This window comes from Micromys minutus, assembly GCF_963924665.1.
Source record: "Micromys minutus genome assembly, chromosome: 12".
In the NCBI taxonomy this organism is placed as follows: domain Eukaryota; kingdom Metazoa; phylum Chordata; class Mammalia; order Rodentia; family Muridae; genus Micromys; species Micromys minutus.
The window spans coordinates 52,215,361-52,235,199 of record NC_137981.1 but is presented as its reverse complement, the minus strand read 5'-3'; the positions used below and the strand labels follow the sequence as shown (position 1 = coordinate 52,235,199).

The 19,839-nt window shown below is 44.7% G+C and overlaps 1 protein-coding gene across 1 annotated transcript; it reads right to left on the bottom strand.

Annotated features, from left to right (window-relative positions):
* Positions 1 to 6,855: 6,855 nt before the first annotated feature.
* Positions 6,856 to 11,488, bottom strand: NEFM (neurofilament medium chain; the record flags this gene model as incomplete). The annotated part of the gene is made up of 3 exons (XM_080926580.1): positions 6,856 to 8,200; positions 9,548 to 9,672; positions 10,415 to 11,488. 3 exons carry the CDS (start codon positions 11,486 to 11,488, stop codon positions 6,856 to 6,858), a joined length of 2,544 nt encoding a protein of 847 aa, XP_080782706.1.
* Positions 11,489 to 19,839: the final 8,351 nt, after the last annotated feature.

Genomic DNA, 19,839 nt, shown 5'->3' with positions numbered 1-19,839 from the left:
TCCAGGGGACCTTATTGTTGAGTGAAATTGTTCTACATCTCCTGTAACAGTGTGATTTTCATGACTGTTTTGGACTAGTTAAATATGGGGACAAATCCTCATCTCTCTGAAAGCCCACTCTGGGGACTATTGAACTAGTCAGATTTGCTCCAGAAGATAGAAGTTACTGGAACTTAGGAGTTAGAAAGCTTCGCAAATGCCATCCAACTTCCCGTGGGAATAGTTTGCTCCAAAAAGCTTTTCAGTCACACTTAGGAGTGAGAAGGGGATTGAGAGGTTAAAGCTAATCCAACCTTTAGGGTTCCTAAGTCTAAGAAGGACAGAGCACGTGAACATGGCTGTAAAGATTGGTATCTGATGGGTTGAAGAGATGGCTTGGCAGTTAAGAGAACTTGTTGCTTATGCAGAGGGCATGGGTTCCCTTTCCAGTGGTCACATGTCTATTCAGATGTGTTTCAAGTTCAATTCCAGAGGATGCCATGCTCTCTGTTAGCCTCTGTGAGTATAGTGTACACGTGGTGCACAGGCATATGTAAGCAAAGGCACCCATAAATAAGAAACAAAATTTAAACAACAGTAGGTAGGTGCCTACTCTTTTACTTGTCAAATCTTTGTGCGTATGTCTCACAGACACGGAGATTGAGTCAATATGCCTATTTTAGTCATTACTGTTAATAATAATAATAATAATAGCAATGGGAACTCCCCATTTATTAAGGACATAGGATTTGTAGTTATTTGTTCTGTGAGTCCAACATCTATAATTTTATGTAAGTCACCCTGAAATTCAGCATAGAAAGAAGTAGGTAAATTTGGCCAGAACAACGCTTTGCAGAAAGGGCAAGGCGGGGTTTTGATGTTCATACGTGCAACATTGTTTTGCATAGTTTTTATAGGCGAAGGGCACACTTTTCCAACAGGGATGATGTTCAGCCTCTCTATGAGCTGTGTGTCATTTGGCCCACGAGCTGCATGCCAGCTTGTGGAGTGAACAGTCGGGTCTTCTCCATAGCAGGCAAGAGGACTTTCTCATCCCTTGCTCACCTAGTGGGGAGAAACTCCTTCAAAGCCCCACACCTGCAGCTGGTACATGCTGGGATCTTGGGTTCCTGGTAGCACCCCGGGCCTGCCCTGACATTTTCTCCACCTGGCCTCTGCATTTGATGTGTATAGCTGTGAATGTGGCTCCATGGGGTATTATGTGCTGTGTGATTTTGGTGGGGTCTGAAATTATGGGTTGATGGACACCATCATTGTTCCCTTGGATTTCATAAAATGCCTCATGTATGGGGACCCTCAAAAGTGTCAGTGAATATTTAATGAATTATGTTACACCAAATTAAGAGTGTTCATGGTCTGGCTGAAGGACCAGTGTCTGGGGGCGGGGGGTTGGCTCTAATGCTCTGATTAATCCTTCTCTCCCAGATCGGAAATCTGAGCGTCCAAACACTGAAAGTTCTTGTTCCCAATTGATTGATCAGTAAATAGCCAGTGGCCAAAGGCTGAGCAGGAAAACTGAGGCGGGACCTTTGGGTTTGTGTGGAATAGGAGCTGGAAGGGAGAAGTGGATTACCATGACTTGGAGGGGGACAGATCAGATTTAGACTTCGGAAGAAAAATCATCCAAAATGTAGGCGAGAAGGAACGTGGTCCCTGAGGGGCTGTGCAGAAGTGTCTTAAGCAGCAGACTAGAGAGCTGCCCAGAAGGAGCCAGGGCAACAGAGATGAAATACAGAATCAGAGGGCATTAAGCCAGGATTACAGGAGGAAAGTGTGTGCTAGCTGTGGGTGTGAGAGTGGGAATTAGAATGACCCATGTTTTTTGAGTTAGTCAAGGCATTTAAAATTAATGTGTGTGTGTGTGTGTGTGTGTGTGTGTGTGTGTGTGTGTGTGTGGCTGGGAGTGGGACCTACCAGGATCATAAAGTAGTATAACTAATTCACCAATACAGACCAGTCAACTTTGATCACGTATTCCATGCAAAGGCTCTGAATGTTCAATTTTTATGCAGTCTTCAAAACCATATCTAGCAACCTACTTGGTGAGAAACACACCTATTTATGGCACACAGCAATACATTTAGCTGCTTCTGACAGTGCTGATTTTTTGTGCTGACACTACCCTGGCTCCTATGGAAGCTGCTAAAAATTGGAAACCCAGCCTGGATATGCCAACACATCGAGGAAAGCTATTCCCTAAATGTAGAGAGAAAAAGGCTTAAACACATCCTAGAAGGGCATTGATCCTCTATGCATTGATGAGTCAGATCCCACACACCATGATGAAGTTCTGTGGTCCATCTATGACACTCTGAAGAAGCAGTTGGGTTAACTGTGTAGAAACATAAAAGTAACATGGACTAAATCCGCTTGTTGATTGGTGATGAAGAAAGCAAAGGAACTTTCATAGATTTGATGTGTAGACAACCATTTGTTCCTGATATGATTACTGTACAATCTTCAGGCCTCAAGGCAATGAGATGGGAATGATAGAGTAAGACTCCAGACGTCCTTCTCTGGCCTTTGCATATGACTGCATATGTGAACCCACACGGTTACATGCATGTACCATACAACCCAACACACACACACTTTAATGTTGAAAATTATATGTACATTTGAACATATATTATATCTCATATAATTATGAATGCTATTTAATTTGCATTGAAGTCACATAAGCTAATTAATGTACCAATTAGTTTCTTGTCTTCAAAGTAATTCAATCATTTATCTGTTGCTTTGGTTCAGTTTAATACCGAATATGAACAAACAGTTGTGCCTGTTATGCTGCTGGAAAATTTGTTTTCTTCATCATCATCCTCAGTGTGTGTGTGTGTGTGCATGTGTATGTATGCATGTCTATCCATGTGTGTGTATGTGTGTATGCATGTGTATGCATGTGTGTGTATGCATATGTGTATGTGTATGCATGTGTGTATGCATGTGTGTGCCTGTGTGTATATTTGTGTGTATGCATGTGTGTGCATGTGTGTATGCATGTGTGTGTGTGTGTGTGTGTGTGTGTGTACAGTTGTGTGATCATGGGCAAGCACATGCCAGGGTGATTGTGTTGGAGTTTGAGAATAGCATTTTGGAGTTGATTCTCTTTCCACTGAGGGATCCAGGGATGAAACTCAGATTGTCAGGTTTGCAAAGCAAGGACTTACTGAGTTTTGAGATCTCAATGGTCTCAGGACTGTCATAGACGTCAGTGGAGAACCTCGACTTCCACAGTCTGTAGGCAGAAAGGGAAACTTGTAGGAAAATGACCCCAAGGCACACAACTGTGCTGTCCCTGATGCCATTTGAACTCTAATCCAATGCTGCTGTCAAACCTCTACCCTTCTAAAGAAGGAGGGATCTTGGAAATGGAGGGAAATTGTGTAGTCTTAATAAAATAGCTTGCTTAAAAATAATGTCTGCTTCCCTTTGGACAAGTTATATAAACCACCAGGAAAAAAAAAAAAAAAAAAAAAAAAAACCTGTTCCAAACTGGAACTAGCAACCTATTTGTTGTGGAAACGGCTATCCTAATGTTTTAATACTGCCTGTGTAGTGACTGGCATATACTAAAACACACCAGAAATAACTCCTTTTTAAAAAAGTCAAATATGCAAGTTTACCAGGAGAAAAGCACTTGGCGAATTCGTGTACTCTGCAGCCGTATGGTAGACTCACACAGATGTCAGTGGAGGACCCCGGCTTCCACAGTCTGCAGGTACAGAAGGGGAAACTTACAGCATAATGACCCCGAGGTAGACAACTGTGCTGCCTTGAGGGCATTGGAACTCCAATCCAACGCTGTTGTCCATCAAAGAGGGAAGGATGTTGGAAATGGAAGAATCACTGTGCGTCTTTTTTTTAACTTCGTGATGTAGAGATTAGGATGCTAAATGAAAGCTCATGGGATGGCTCCTCTGGAAATAAACAGAGGAGTTAGATGGGCATTCTTCTAATATGAGTTGCCCACCATGAGTGAGCCTGAGACGTGGTGTGTATACTCCGGAGCTGGACTCCTAGTTAAGTCTCAGCTCAGTGATCTAACTTCTGACCAGAGAAAGGTTTACAGGGAAATTATTTTATTTTTACTTTTCAATTAAGAAAATGGAGCTTTGATACTTCTCACAATATAACATAATGAACAGCATCTCAAAGGCAATGTATTGACCAATCGACAACTCTCTTTTTCTTTCAATACTTCAGTCCCTGTAGCCGAGACAGACTATAGTTAGAGACCTCAGCCTTAGCTTCCTGAAGTCTCGGAGCTTTGGATACACTTTCTCACTGTCACTGAATATATTTGGATGCATGAGTTTCAGACTGTTGTCTTTTACATTAAAGTGCAATGTTTGTCCTTCACAACAGAATCTGTAATTCCAGGGGTGAAGAACAGTGTCACCAGGGGTTCTTGGTGATCATTCTGTTCAATTGATGAATAAACAATGAATTTATTCAATTAGAAATGTCCACAAGGAGGTCAAGATAGCAATTCTGTCTTTTAGCATGTGTGGAAGGTGGAAACAGGGCTGGGGCTGGGAAGTAAGTGCACAGTTCTGGCCTCAGAGAGAGCTCAGCCGACTGATACCGCTTTTAAATAGTACATGCTGGAAAACAAGACAATACAAAAATTAAAGAAAAAGTTTCTATACCCGAGGGACAATTATTGATAATCCGTTTTCCTCCATTTGTACTTTAACTGATGAGACTGCTCTAGGAGCAAATGATTATTTTTATAATAATGCTTACTTACGTAGTAGCTACTTAAGGCTTATATGGATTAGCCTTATATATAGCTCGTATAGAGCTAACCTCTAATCTTACTTGCAGGTAAGGCCATTTATTGATTAAGACGTGTTCAGGTGGATTGCCAAAGAGATGTCGTTCTTCTCTCTGTGAGGCGGTCAAAAGAGTGATCCTGTCTCTTTTGATACAGGGAAGTGTCCCTCGAAAAGCAAATGAGGTGCTCGGAAAGATTCAGATTCAGGGCAGGTTGGGCACTTCTTTCTTCTGATTGTTCCCAGGCAGGGGGGGGGGGGGATGGGGGCGGGTGGGAGGAGCTGCCCCAACCCCACTGTTGCCAGTGACTTGATTGGACTGACAATCAAGATGCTTCTTATGTTATTGGCCGAAGTGAGAGACAAACATGATGCTGTTTTCCGGAACTTTCATCAAAGCAGCTTTAGTCCTGGGCTGAGTCAGCCTTGGGCTGTCTGTGACCTCTATCCCAGCTCCCCTTTCCCAACACCTGCTTCATCAGCTAATTTTTCTCTAGCTGTGTTACCCTGGATCCCGCCAGTATATTTGTTTTAGTTTTAAATTCCACATAGAGTTGGGTTTTTGGCTTGTTATATTTTAATAGCCCTATTTCATGTTGGGGGTGTCACGGATATTGCATCTGGAAAAAAATGAGTGTTTTAACATAATCTCAAGTCGTTTTAAAGAAAAAATATAAATAAGTATATGTGTAGGTGATATACAGGTTTGGTTAAAAACTGAGGTCTGGCTAATGGCTGGGGAAAGACCACTGTGAACCTGTGATGAACTCTGAGCTTCCCTGGGTACATTCAGTGTTTCAAATTAGAGAATATCAAAGGAGGATATCCTTGGGCTGGTTTCATTAACAGAAAAAAAATAAAGACTTGGAAAAAATAATACACTATTAATTTATGCATGGATATAAAGCTCTAAGGCACATGACTTTGGAAAGGAAACAGTGTGATTTCCCCTTGGTGCAGACCAGGGCTTTTCACCTAAAATTGTTTGCTACCTACCTAAATCAAAACTTCATTAAAAAAAAATAAACCCAATAAAAGTATTTTATTTACTTTTGGTATTGTTTCCCCCAACTAATAAAGACCAGTAGTATAAATCCTGTTCAACCAAATTCAGAGTCAGTGTTGGAAATGACCACTAGCCAGGGTGGGTATTTCTTGACTATTTAACCCCACATCTACATACACACGACTTTTCCTGGTTGTGACTTCCCTGCTTCTGTGGCGCTTGCTGTGGTTCCATTATTACCCCTCACCTTGATTTTGATCATGTTCCTTGGGATGAAACCATCCACAGATTGAAGACTTCTCTCCACTTTGATTTACCCACGATGCTTTAATCTTTGCTTAAGAACTATAGTTTTAATGTTTGGGGACGAAGCTTGGGCTAAGTACACGTGCCAACACATGAGAATGTCTTACACAGTGTTTTTCAATTAGATTCTCTGAGAAAACTGACATGCGCAGGTTCGCTAACAATTCCCAGAGACAATGTGTTCTGGAAGGAAGGCAGCGCTCGGTGGCGGGTACTTCACTGTGAAATAAGAATGTCGCCACGCATCTGGCTTATGTTTCCAGTATGACCTTTATTGAGCAGGGACTGCTGTGACATTTAACATCGATCAACATAAGGTTGCGAACTGTGCAGATAGATCAGCAAGGTTCTCCCATGAACAGAAGTCCATTTTAAATGCACCAGTGAGGTAAACATAAGTATTCATATATAGCTTTCTTAAGGCTAAGAGAGTTTCTGTGTCACTTATTTTTGGCTCAGTTGGTACTTTGCATAATACATCTCAAGACATCCCCCACCCCGAGTGCCCCTCTCCCAACAGCTTAGGAAACTGGCGAATTCCCTAGGTACATACACAGTCATGCATTTGAATTCCCCCCAAGGACTGAGGAGCGGGGGCACGCTGAGCTTGCATGCAGTTCCCTCATATTGCACAAAGGAAAATACAATGTCTGGAGCCCCCATGGGAGAACCCATTCTGGTTTGAAGCTGTCAATCACATGCATTTTTGAAATTGTCGTATGGCTTAACCTTTTTTTTTTTTTTTTTTTGCAATGGACTCCAATCTTAGTCACCCTGGGAGACTTCCTTGACTATGGCATGTGAAGTGACCTTTTCTACCTTTTTAGTTGACACCAGCTTCTCCTCAAAGGTCTCCTCATGCTCTTCGACCTTTTGAGTGACGGTTACAGATTTGGTGATGTATTTGGTAGCACCATCGCCCCCCTCGCTGGTGATTTTTTCTACCTTCTTGGTTACCACCACTTTGTCATCACCTCCATCCCCCCCTTTCTTCTCCTCTGCGGGGCTCACGTCTAGGCCATTAGTGACCACCCCTTTTTCCTCCTCTCGCCCACTGCCCTTCTCCTGAGTTTCCTGCTCCTCCTCTTCTTTTCCTTCCACCTCCCCATTGATAGCTATGTCTTCCTTCTTGGATTCCTGGGGGCTTTGGTCACCCCCTTCCTCCTCACTACTCCCCCCCTCTTCTGCTTTCTCCTTCACCTTTTCCTGCTGCGGAGGCTTCTCCTCTTTGGTGTCTTTCTCCAGGCTCACCTTTACCGACTTGCTGATGGTGATCACTTCCTCCACAGCCTTTTCTTTCACTGGGGACTCAGCCTTCTTTTTATCTGGAACATCTTTTGGCTTCTCCTCTTTTTTCTCCACCTTCTCTTCCTTGGGTGATTCCTTGGCAACCTCCTTCTTCTCCTCCTCAACTTTTTCTTCCTCCTTCTGCTCACCCTTCCCAGCCTTGGCTTCTGGTTTTGGCTTTACTTCTTCCACGGGTGATTTTGGCACAGGGGACTTGGCTTTCTCAGGCTTCTCGACCTTGAGTTCCTCCTTGACAGACACTTCCTCGACTTTTCCCTCAGTTTTCTTTTCCTCCTTAGCTTCTACTTCCTCTCCTTCACCTTCTGCCTCAGTTTCTCCTTCTTCTTCTTCTTGCTCACCTTCATCTTTTTCACTGGAGCCTTCCTTTTCAGATCCTCCCTCTTCTGCCTGGTCCGACTTAACACCTTCATCTTCCTCCTCTTCTTCCTCCTGGCCTTCCTCTTCTTCCTCCTTTTCCCCTTCCTCCTCTTCCTTAGCCTCAGGAGACTTCACGGGAGACTTTTCAGCTTCTGGTTCCTCTTCCTTTTCTTCTGCCTCTTCTTTCTCCTCTTTGGCAGAGGCTGCCAACTCCTCTGCAATGGCTGTGAGGGTATCTTCCATTTCTGACTTTTCATCTTCCACTTTAGTTTCTTCAATGATCTCCTCCACAAATTTGTGTTGGACCTTGAGCTTGGGGGCCTCGACTTTGGTCTTCTGAATCTTACTGGATATTGTGACTGAGGGCTGTCGGTGCGTGTACAGAGGCCCAGTAATGCTTCCTGAAAATGTGCTAAATCTGGTCTCTTCACCCTCCAGGAGTTTCCTAAGGAGAGAACCAGAGGATGAGACATCAGTAAAGACTTATTTTGTCTTCTAATCTTCATGACCACAAGCTTAATGTCGTGGGCACTTTTGAATAAATAGAACCACATAAGAAAACATTCTTGCTACCAGTGCAGTGAGTGCCCACTGTCATCTCATCCACATGGGACATGGTGATCATATTCAGTGGCAGATTCTCCAAGCGTGCCAGTCAGCGCTCTGCTGCAGTGTCTAGCCACTCCCAGTAGACAATGAACCACACCCAGCTAGTAAATCCAGTTCTGCAGCAGGCTCACCATTGGTGTAGCATGAATGTGCTAAAATGGTCCCTAGTGGCCAACCCACTTTGTCCTCTAAACGGTGGTCTCCCTCATCATTTGAATTGTCAAGATTTGTATGCATTTTAAAAACAAATAAAGTGTTCAGTTTAAAGATTAAAGCTATTGGGCACAAGTCAGAATTTTGATGAATTTAAATTATAGCTACATACTAATATAGGTGGACCAAGTTATAATTTGTTCTGCGATTTCAGTGACTGAATGTCTATTTGTAAAAATCATTTGGTCCCCTTAAAAAGTAAGTGCAGTTTATTCTTGCTATAACAGCCTTACGGGAAATGATTGCCTTCTGTATGCTTTGAATCTGGCTAAAGGAAAGAAAGCATTACTCAGGAGACCTAGAACCATTAGTTTACGGATAAGAGATCACGCCTATATTTGCCTGTATGTTTAGTTGTGTATGTTTCTATACATATATGCTTATATAGATCTAGATATGAGAGCATCATACTTTACATATGTAGATAAATATATATTAAATTTATATTTATAGCCAGATTGAATGCATGTATATCATCCATAGACTTAAAGTAAGTAAGTGCACCTATATTCTAATGTGTCTATATCTAGTCTCAGCCAGAGGATGGCAACCGTAAGCTGTAATGGAAGAACAGGAGAAGAATGACCTGGTGTTTGTCCTTGGCACTATAAAGGAGAGCCATCAGATGAAATATTAGAAAGTCAAACCTCATCTGCTTAACAGACACACAGATGCTTACAACAAGAATTAAAACCTATTGGTATGGCCCCCAGCAACTCAAAAGTACCATTCTTTTGTTCATCTTTGGGCTTTTTTTTTTTTTTTTTCCAGACAATATGTTTGGGTCCCCTCCCTCAACCCCTCCCCCCTCCCCCTGCTCCTCATAGTCACTCTTCAAAGCTGAATAAAATTGATGAAACTGTATCTGTAATACGTAGGATTTGATTTGTAATTGAGCTGGGGGACCAGGCCTCTCGGGGAGGGCTGTTTGCTGCAGTCTCTGCGGTGCCTCCACTGCCCGACCCTGTACCTGTATGCGGCGATCTCGATGTCCAGGGCCATCTTGACGTTAAGGAGATCCTGGTATTCTCGCAAATGACGAGCCATTTCCCACTTTGTTCCCCGAAGCTCATTTTCCAGCTGCTGGATGGTGTCCTAAAAGGTACAGGGAATCTCTAGAAACTTCCTTTACATGATACTTAATACTTGCTATCCCCCTTCCCCGCCCCAAGTTCTTTCCTCCCCCCGCCCCACCTCTCTTAGCTATTGCTTTTTCTTTTATGGTAGTAGAATTCAAAACCAACAAAAATCAACCAGGTACAACAGGAAGGGAGACTGGTAAACCCAGAACGTCCCTCGAAGGGAGCACTGTGGAATCTAAGGAAGGTCCCTGGTGGACTTGGTTCCCCCCCATCCCCACCCAAACTCTGGACTGAAGTCATCTTTGAGAGCTGGGTCCATCCTGGCTGGAGACGGGGTAGGGACTGGGGGAGGGGTTGAGGGTGTGAGGTGAGGGTGGGGGTGGGGGAAAGGGGTGGGGCGAAGAAGGAGGCAGGAATACAAGAGAGTATCTGTGCTTCTGCTTATTAAACGGTGTATTTCTCAACCACCAGAAAGTGCCTTTTTACTTTTACAGTAGAATCTTCAGTGGGGAAGTAAGTTTTTAAAGGAGATGGGGATTTCTAAGTAGTTGCGGCAGGTGGGTGGGGCAACGAAGAGGGGCGGAGCAAGGACCATGGTCTAAAGCTAACTCGTTTCTGCGGCGCTCGTGCGCGCACTGGAAAGCCGCCACCAGGGAGCGCGACCAAGAGGACCTCTGGGTGCGCGCTCGTGTGTCCTGTCGGGGGCGCGCGGCGCTGGCGCTGGCGCAGGCCGGCCGCGCAGCCGCGGTTCCTACCTGGTAGCTGCTGAGGTCGTGGTTGTGGCGCTCCTCGATGTCGCTGAGCTGCCGCTCCAGGGACTCCTTTGTGCCTCGCACGGACTCGAGCTCAATGCTCTTGGATTGCAGCTGGCGCCGGTACTCGGCGATCTCTTCCTTGGCGGAGCGGATGGCCTCCTTGTTCTGCTCGGCCGCCTCGGTGAGCTTGGCGTAGCGGCATTTGAACCACTCTTCGGCCTGGTGCATGTTCTGGTCTGAGTGACACTCGAGCTGGGAGCGGATCTCCTTCAGCGCCGTGGAGATGTCTGTTTTCAGGTAGTCTTTGCGCTCTACCGTGATGTGCGACGCCTGGATCTGAGCCAGCAGGTCGGCCACCTCCTCTTCGTGATTGCTCCGCAGGAAGGCCACCTCATCTTGCAGCGACTGCACCTTCTTGTCCAGCTCTACCTTAACCATCGTCGACTCCTCGATGTCTTTGCGCAGCGCGCGGATGGCAGCCTCGGTGTCGTCCCGCAGCCGCGCCTCCTCCTCGAAGCGCTCCTTGAGCCGGTGGATGTCTTCCTCCAAGTGATCAGAGTCCAGCTGCACTTGAGCCTTCTCGTGGTTCACCATCTCGAGGGTGGCGCGCAGCTCTCGGATCTCCTGGTCGTAAGCGTCACCCAGCTGGGCGTGCGAGGCCTGCTTCTGCCGCAGCGCCTGGATCTCTGCCTCGATCTCCTTGTTCTGTTGTTCCAAGTAGTGCACTTTCTCGATGTAGCCGGCGAAGCGGTCGTTCAGCCCCTGCAGCTGCTCTTTCTCGTTGGAGCGGGACAGCTTGTAGTCGCCGCCGGAGCCGCCGTTGAGCAGCGACGAGGACTGGCTGAAGTCGAGGCTGCTCTCGGCCGAGCTGAGCATAGCCGAGCTGTAGGCGAGGCGCGGGGCGAGCGCGCTGCGCTTGTAGGAGGAGGACACGGTGCTGGGCGAGCCGCGGGACCAGGACTGCGAGCGGAAGCCGCTGGACGGGGAACCGCTCACGCGGCTGAAGCTGGAGCGGGTCTCGGTGACCCGCCGGTAGGCGGACGGGTTGCCCAGGGAGTCCAGCGTGTAGCTCATCTTGGAGGCCTTGGGGTGTGTGGCTGTCACAGCGTTCTGCCGGCCTCGCCGCAGCCCCTTTATAGCGGAGCAGCTGGTCCCGGGCCAGGGCCCCGCCCCGTGGAGGCGGCGGCCGAGGAGGCGGGGACTGCGGGCACCGGGCCGGGGTGGGGGAAAGGGGGAGACAAGCCCTGCGGTGATTCAGCGGCCGCTCCACGCTCCACGTGGGCCCGAGCCACACTGGACCCCACACTTGGGTGTCGCCGGGCCGGCCCTTTCCTAGCGTTCCCTTGGGTTCCAGACCAGTTGTCACCTAGTAGATTCTCTGCTTTTCAACTGCAGTTTGCAGTTCCCAGCTTTGGAGCAAGTGCCCTTTCCCAGCGCCCTTTCTTTGTCTCGGCCACTCTTGGCCCCTTTGGCAGCTCTTCTCAGCCTCCTGGCTTTTCTTTGGCCACCTACTTCTTAGTCTCTTTTTTCCTTACTTTTGGCCTTAGGCTCTGCTGCTCTTTATTACACACACCCTCTTCCCCTCCCTCTACTTTTTTTTTTTTTTTAAAGTTCTTCTCACCAGGCATTTCCCATGAAGCCCTTTCCCCCTGGGATTTTTTTTTCTTTGCAGCCTCGTCTTTCACTCCTTAGCCCCCCACTCTCTTTTTCCTTCCCCCATCCATCTTTATCTTTCTTGTCCTCCCTTTCCTCCCCCTGCTTCTTGTCTTAAAGCAGCGAGATGAGCTGAGAGTTATGCAGAAGGGAAAAGAAAAAGAGTTTTTGTGGAACGGCCCGCCTGAAATCTCCGGGAAGGGGACAAAGGACAGGCTGGGTTAGTCATTTATCTTAAAAGTGGGAAGTGGCGCTCCAGTCTGCTTAAAGGTTGGGGGACATCATGCAGCTTTCAGCAGGTAAGGCGCTGCGACACCCAAGGACCCGGCAGCACCAAGGACAGCGCCCAGAGGAGCCCTTTGGATGCTGCTGGTTTCAGAGCCCAGAGGAGGGTCACTTCTGGCTCATCTCCCCCAGTGAATAGTACTAAACCTGTTTGTAGCGACTGTTTGCTTGTAGGAATCAAGCCGGAAATCCCACGCTAAGATTTCTCTGCAGTGCAGAGTTGGCACAATGAGCTGCAGATTTTGAAAACAACTAAAAATTCATTAAACTCAGTTAAGGAAAATAGAGACTTGAAACTCAGTTTGACTTTACCAACACAGGATGGATACTAGGAGGAGAGAACGAGGCACAAGGCCTGAAATTTGAAGGTCAACTATTCATTGGGAAGGGGAAATCCGAGATGAAAAAAATCCAGGGAGATAGCGTGTATGATAAGTTTGAAAGTTGCATAGTCATCGTTCTCAATGGATACTAATGTTTGCTGTAGCAGCTGTCGGGGTGACTGGATTAGTTTTATATTAATTGAAAGGTAACTGGGCCGATACATCTCAGGCTGGAATAAACCAGGTGTTCCCCCTCCCCTTTAAAAAATGCAACTTATTTCCTTATGTAGATTTTCAATGACTGATTTGGAATAGATCAACCATTCTTTAAGCATGTCTTTAAACCAACATTCCACGGAGGGTTTCCTTTGGTTGTGTATTTTTAACTGGAGATGCCCTTCTATTTTGGGTTACAGTTTGGGAAAATTCAAGAGTGAAAAAGTTTAGAGTCCTGCCAGAGAAAGTGAGGATGCAGTCCTGACACCGGGAGCTGGGGGGGGGGGGGTCACAGGAAGGAGTGGCCCTTGTGAAATGCTTGCTGTGGACCAGAATAAACCAGTGCTTGGAAGCAGAGGCAGCAGACTGGTGTTCCTCCTTTTTCAGTATATGTTCTCTAATCTCTGCTTCATTGTGTGATGGAGTTGTATTAATCAGTAAGTAGTCACAGATGCCGGTCCTTCTGAGGCTTTGCTTTTTGTAGTCTTATAAGCTCCCGGCCCATATATTTTAAGGTAGAAGGGAATTTTAAGGGCTCATTTAAGGAGTTACTTTTCTCAAATGTGACACTGCAGCATTGCGGGCCGCGGGGGTGGAGGGTGAGGGGCTGGGTATGAAGCAGGTCTGCTCGGCAGAGAGTTGCTTACTGCTCAAGCAGAGAGAGCCCAGGCTCGAGTCCCTGAGAGTGACTTCCACAAAGTGAGGAGGACTAACTTGTAAATGTTGTCGAACCAAATGCATCAGTTTCCTACGGAAAAGCAAATGGAAACGAAAAACTTGGTGGGTCTGTCTGACGTGGGCTAGCAGGGTGGGGCCTCAGTAGGGTACCATGTAGATGTTGCAGCATCCTAACTCTGCGGCATTTATCCTTGAGCTCTGTGTGGCTGCCTGCTTTTACTAAGACACGGAAAGCTGCCCGCAGTGTCTTACTGCACAGGAACGGGAAGAGCTCCCTGTGGCGGAGGCACATGGGTAACAAACAGGCTTCAGCTGCGAGTTTTCTGTGGGGCTTTGGCAATGAGATGACGCTGCAGACATTTTACAAGGAAGCATGTGTTTAACTTCACAATCAGCCTGTTCTGCCTCGTGTCTAAACCAGCTCAGAAACTGTTAAACATCCAGCCAGTTGCAGAAAGGAAAGTGTTGCTTGCAAATAAAGTCATGGCCAATCACTTAGGCTAAACCTGGTGCTTAACATCTTAGCTACAATGTCACCTGAACTATTGATTAATCTGGGCCTTAAGGGATGGTGCAGGAACTTATATGTTTCTCTGTTAAGGGGGAAACGCACTAATAGTTTAAAAATTATGGCTTCAGTCCCTCCCTAGTTTTCTGCAGTTTTCCCCTTTGTCCTTTCTTTTCTGTAATTGTCCCGAAGGTGACTTGAAGGGTAAATGCACTATGCAGTCTTTTAAAATTATCATTATTATTAAAATGACTTTGGCAGTGATTCCTGTTTCTTTTTCTCCCTTGAGTTTTTGAAGAAAATTTACTTCCTTAATATTTTTCATAAAAGTGTTTTGTGTATTTTCTCTTGGCGACATCATAGCAGCTGTACTGTAACATACTAGCAACAGAGAAAATGAGCCAAAAAAAGAGGTATCTGACTTTACTGCACTGTGGGGCTGGCACTGGGTTTACTACAGTACTTTTATGGTTTATTCCAGAGAAGGAAGCTATACATATAATTCAGATGTAAGAGCTTTAATGAAATTATCTCTGAATAGTTGCATAAGACACTGTCTGTTTTGAATTGCCTTTTGGAAAATTGAAGAGCATCTTCTTTCTATTTCTAATTCCTTCACTAGAATAAACATGAATGTTAACTTGAATTAAGATGAAAGTACTATAAGGAATTTATAGGGTCTGGTGCTGTGAATCAATTCTGGAAGAGCCCGAAGGAGGCTTAGGTTTTAAGAAATGCTAGAGCATCTCCAGGAGGAGTCCTACATTTAGAGCTCAGCACAGATGAATTGGAGAGGTGTTGTTATACTAATTCGCAGCATGTTTTTAATGGTCAAGTGGGTTTACTGAGAGTCAAGATAGCTCTTGATTGAAAATGGAAATACAATATTTGCACAAAAGGTTCATTTATTGGGTCAAAAATGAAGATACACACATATAATATAGATCATATTTTTCTTCCTTTTTTATTTTTTCTTTTAAGATTTTTATACCCCCCCCTCTCTCTCACACACACACACACACACAGATGGAGAGTGGCAACACGAAGCTCTGGAAGGAAGAAAGGAAGGGAGGGAGGGAAACACTGCCCAGTGTGTCGGTCCCATCTGCCTGCCCAGCATCCTGCTGTGGTGTGAGTCCCATGCTATAGCCTGGGATCTACTTCTAGAGCCCATAATAAATAATTCTTTATGAATTCTCCTTTGGTTATTTAAGGGGTGGTTGGCGTAAGAGGCACAGAACAGAAGTCTGCTGGAAAGGAGAATATGAGTTGAAAAGAAAATCAGACCACTTACTTATTTTTGCTTGAGTCTCAGATGTCAAAGTTTACAAGCATGCCAGGGTTGTTCATTTCATTTGTTGGTAGGAATGTGAAAATAACCCCAGGAGAGAAAGAAAGTTTTTTTTATAAGAAAAATTGGGCCATATGTGTATGCTGCTATTGTTTTTAAATTAAAACAAATTTATCTGGTGCAGTATCTCTTTTCTGGCATTAAGTCCCCCGAGTTCTTGAGTATGCTTACTTCTCTTACCAAATACTTTATACATTGAATATTAGATTATATTTCTACCAGTCACTGCCTTTATAAAGTTAGTTTGAAGCCTTCAGAAATCTTAAAACATTCCATCTTTATGGATGTGAACTTAGTCAGCTTGAAATTTTTCTCCATAGAAATGCCATGTTTTCCGGGGCTAAGCTTTAGCTGTCCGCTTACACCAGCTTGCTGGCTTGCCTTTTTGCTGTGTAATGCTAGTACTCTGCAATTCCAGAAAAGCCAGAAGAAGGATACTTAGGTTTTAAAAAAACGCTAGAGCTTCACCCGGAGAAATTCTATAGCAAGTACTCAGCACAGATGAATCGGAGAGGTATTGTTATATTAATTTGCAGCTTGTTTTAGTGGTCAAGCTGGCTTTACCGAGTCAGGACAGCTCTTGAGGTGCACCTCAACTCTTAAAGCTGCAGTGCCTCTGCGTTTACCCCAGGGCAGCCTTGTAACATTGTATCTTAGTTCAAGCATCCTGCGGCCTGACTCAGAGAAATAGGTTTCTCTTACTGGAGACAGATGGTACAGAACTTTGTAACTGTAACATCTGTAATCTATGGTTTGGAGGTGAAATTTCTGAGCTAAACATAGGGATATAAATTTCAACCTCTCATCTAATAATTGTTATCATCTAAAACCTGAGCTTTTCCCCTTAGTCTTGACCATCCTGAAAAGCTGGGATCTTTTACAAACCTTTGACAATGGCTCATGAGCGGAGTCCCTCTTGGAGTGCCAAGAACATCATATATTTTAAAATACTTCATTCATTTATCGGGTATAAAATAAAATTTTACAAAAAATAAAAATTTACAAAATGCAGAGAGACAGTGTTACATCTCTTTTTCTAGTTTTTAGATGAATCTAAACATAGATTGCAGTACTCGGTTATGTAATATTATGCCTATTTGCAAAATAAATGGCAAACACAGTGCTGTGTGCCGTAGAACCTGTGTTTGAGCCTTGTATTTAACCCGAACTTTCCAGTCTACACAAAAAGATTATTAGAGGTTCTGTAGCTCAAGAATGACTAGACAGAGCAAGTGTGGCTGCCCCTGACTGTAATCCTAGCATTTGAGTGGTACAGGCAGGAGGATTAAGAGTTCAAAGGTACTGCTACTATGCTGAGTTCAGGCTATCCTGGGCTAACTGAGTCTACACTCCTCTCTACTTACTGGGACCCAAGCCCAACAATACCACTGTCAGGCTTCTACATACAAACACAACTTTATATCTAAGAAGTAAGATGAAAAGAAGTCAGACCTGGTCGTGTAAGCCTGTATCCCAGCTACTCAGGATGCTGCTGACACAGGAGAACTACAAGTTCCAGGACTGCCTGCTTCAGAAGGGAAAGGCAAAGGAAGTGCGGGGTTAACAGCAGTGGTAGCTGCTTACTGCTACCCACCACTCATCCACCTACGCAGCACAAATGAAGTCTTGGGTTCAGTCCCCACTTCAGAGAGAACCCAAGCTCACATAAATCAACACCAACCTCACATGGTGGTACTAGCACTGGGTCTGGGCAGGGGTGGGGGATGTAGGCGGGGGCGGGGCAGAACACAAATGATTCTTCTTCTTTTACAGTTGATCAAATTGACTGAAGGGTTTGCTCAATACTGCACATCTGCAAAGTGGTGACGCTGGGACCAGGGCCCAGATCTTCTGGTGGCATTGTTAGCAAGAAAAACCTCCCTCAGTAGACTGCCAAACTCAGTCCAAACTAGAACTTTCAACACAACCATGAACGCTGCAGAGAGGCAGATTATTGATAATGGGGTCACGATAATAACTGATCACTTACGTGCACCCAGTGTGTTAAACATTTTGTCAAAACTTCCCTGAATTAACTTATTTAATCAACATAACTTCCTCAGATGACCTTGTTATTGTGTAGGAAAAGCAACCAAGTTCAGAGACTCAAGGAAGTATAAACAGAGCTGCAAGGTCATCTGAAGGTCATTGTTTCCAACTTTAAAAGCAATCTGCCATTTAAAATATCTCCCATTAGTATTTCTGTTTCATTTGTGACTTTATTAAAGACATTAAAATACATTTTGAGTCACTTGTCATTTTTATTGTTTTTCCCTAAATTAATTTTCTATGTAATTTGAAGGCCATGTAATAAATACACTCTGGTCCATGCTCTAAGACCCTAGTGTCTATTCTTCACATTTACAAATGCTTTGGGTTTTTAGGAGATTTTAATTCATTCCACACATAATTTACCATTCGCCAACTTACTTATTACTACTTTGTCTACATCTGAATTATAAAGAAAATCTTTTAATCTTATCTTGGCAGTCCTTCCTTCCTTCTTTCCTCCCTCCCTCTCTCCTTCCCCTCCCTCCCTCCTTCCCCTCCCTCCCTTATTTCCTGGTCATTCCTTCCTTCTTTCCCCTTTCCACTCCATCCCTCTCTTTCTCTCTTTTATGGATCTCATGTTCTTTAAACTGCATCTACTTTGAGAGACCCATAACATTTATATTTTCCATAGAAATAGCTTGGCCCACTATCCTTATTGGTAAAGGTTTACAATGGGAAGTCTGGCAAGGCAGAAGCTTTTAAAAATCTACTGAAACCGTGAAAACCAGCCATGAATAATTCTAAGTGAATCTCTTGGCGGTCTATTTTATATACGAAAACCACTAAATTGTGATTGCACTTACATATGTTGCTTGGAGACGAATCAGTCTTAACTCCTTTTTTGTTATTTATGCAGTAAAGTGCTCTGACTCACTCGTTCCCATTCGTATAAATCTGTTTCTATTAACCCATTATCATGGTCAAGGCAGAGAACTGCTTTTCATTTTCCTTGAGCAAGAGTTGACCTTGAAGAGAAACATCTACCCTGCATTAGTCATGGCGACAATCAGCTCCTGGATTTATATGACATAAAATTATTAGAGACTCAGTGCCTAATGATAAAAATGCTTCCTTAGCCATCCATAGTGACTCACAGATAATAATTGGCTGTTTTTTTTTTTTCTGACTCCTAATAGTGCACGCACAGCCCTGTCCACCTGCCATGTTCAATATATTTTGAGAACTCAACTCCTACGACTGAGGTACTTATCTTCTCAAGGTGTGCTTATGGTTTGATGAGGCCACTAGGTGTGGGCAGAGTTATTACATTGCAGCAGAGGGAGTCACTGACTTAGGGTTTGTCAGTCTCAGGAGCCTCCCATGATGCTTTTAGAAAACTAAAACTATCAGACCCCCCCCTCCCACCATTGTTTCTCTAGGTATGAGGTCATCTTTTGGTCTCTGAAACTTATGATTGGCAACCTACTTAGGCATTCCTGCTGCTGGTCATTTCTCTAACATCTTAACACAGGCTAGATGGTAGACATCCAGTCAGCTCTGTGTGTGTGTGTGTGTGTGTGTGTGTGTGTGTGTGTGTGTATTGCAAGTTTGTGAATGTCGCACTGTTCTGCTGAGAGTGATTACCAAATGAGTGTCTGTGTGGATGAGTTCACACAGATCTACCTCCCCTGCCCCCAAATCACATCAGCAACATGTGGGCACTGGGAAGCTGTTTGAGATGCAGAATCCTGGCTCGGATGAAGAGAAGAAAATTTAGGCTAGTGAAGACTGCAGGGGCTACTGTCTCCAGGGTATCTAAAGAAAAACAGGGTGGGAAATTGAAACAGCTGGTGACAAGGATGAGATTACTTTGGGGAGGGGGGACCTGCAATGACTTGTGAGACGTGACGTAGGCAGAAAGAGCAACACCGTCAAGCAGGATGTGCTTGAGTCCTGAGGGCTTAGCATGGGGCAGAAGCTTGAAGTTTTAGGTGGTGAGAAGAGACAAGAGAGCAAAGGCAGAAAGTCTAGGTTGACATTTACCGAATGCTGCAGGGGGCTGCGGAGCAGCCACGGAGGGCTCGTTTGTCATGAAACTATTGTACTTACAACTGACCAGGGCCAGACAAAGCATTTAATTGATTAGAAGACTGACCTGATTGTGCCGTATTAGAAAAATCACTTTGGCAGAGGAGGACAGAAGGGACTGAAAGTAATCAGTTTGGAAGCGATTCCAATAACCCAGATAAGATTAAATGTGCATCTTTGGGAAGTGGCCAAGGAGATCCTGGGGCTGGAGAAGAAATACAAATGCAGTAAACAGTGAAACGGCAGTGTGAAACGGCAGTGTGATGCTTGCACGCCTGCTGTAACAAATTGCCACAGACTCTCAGTCTTAAAAGAACACACAGTCTTGGGG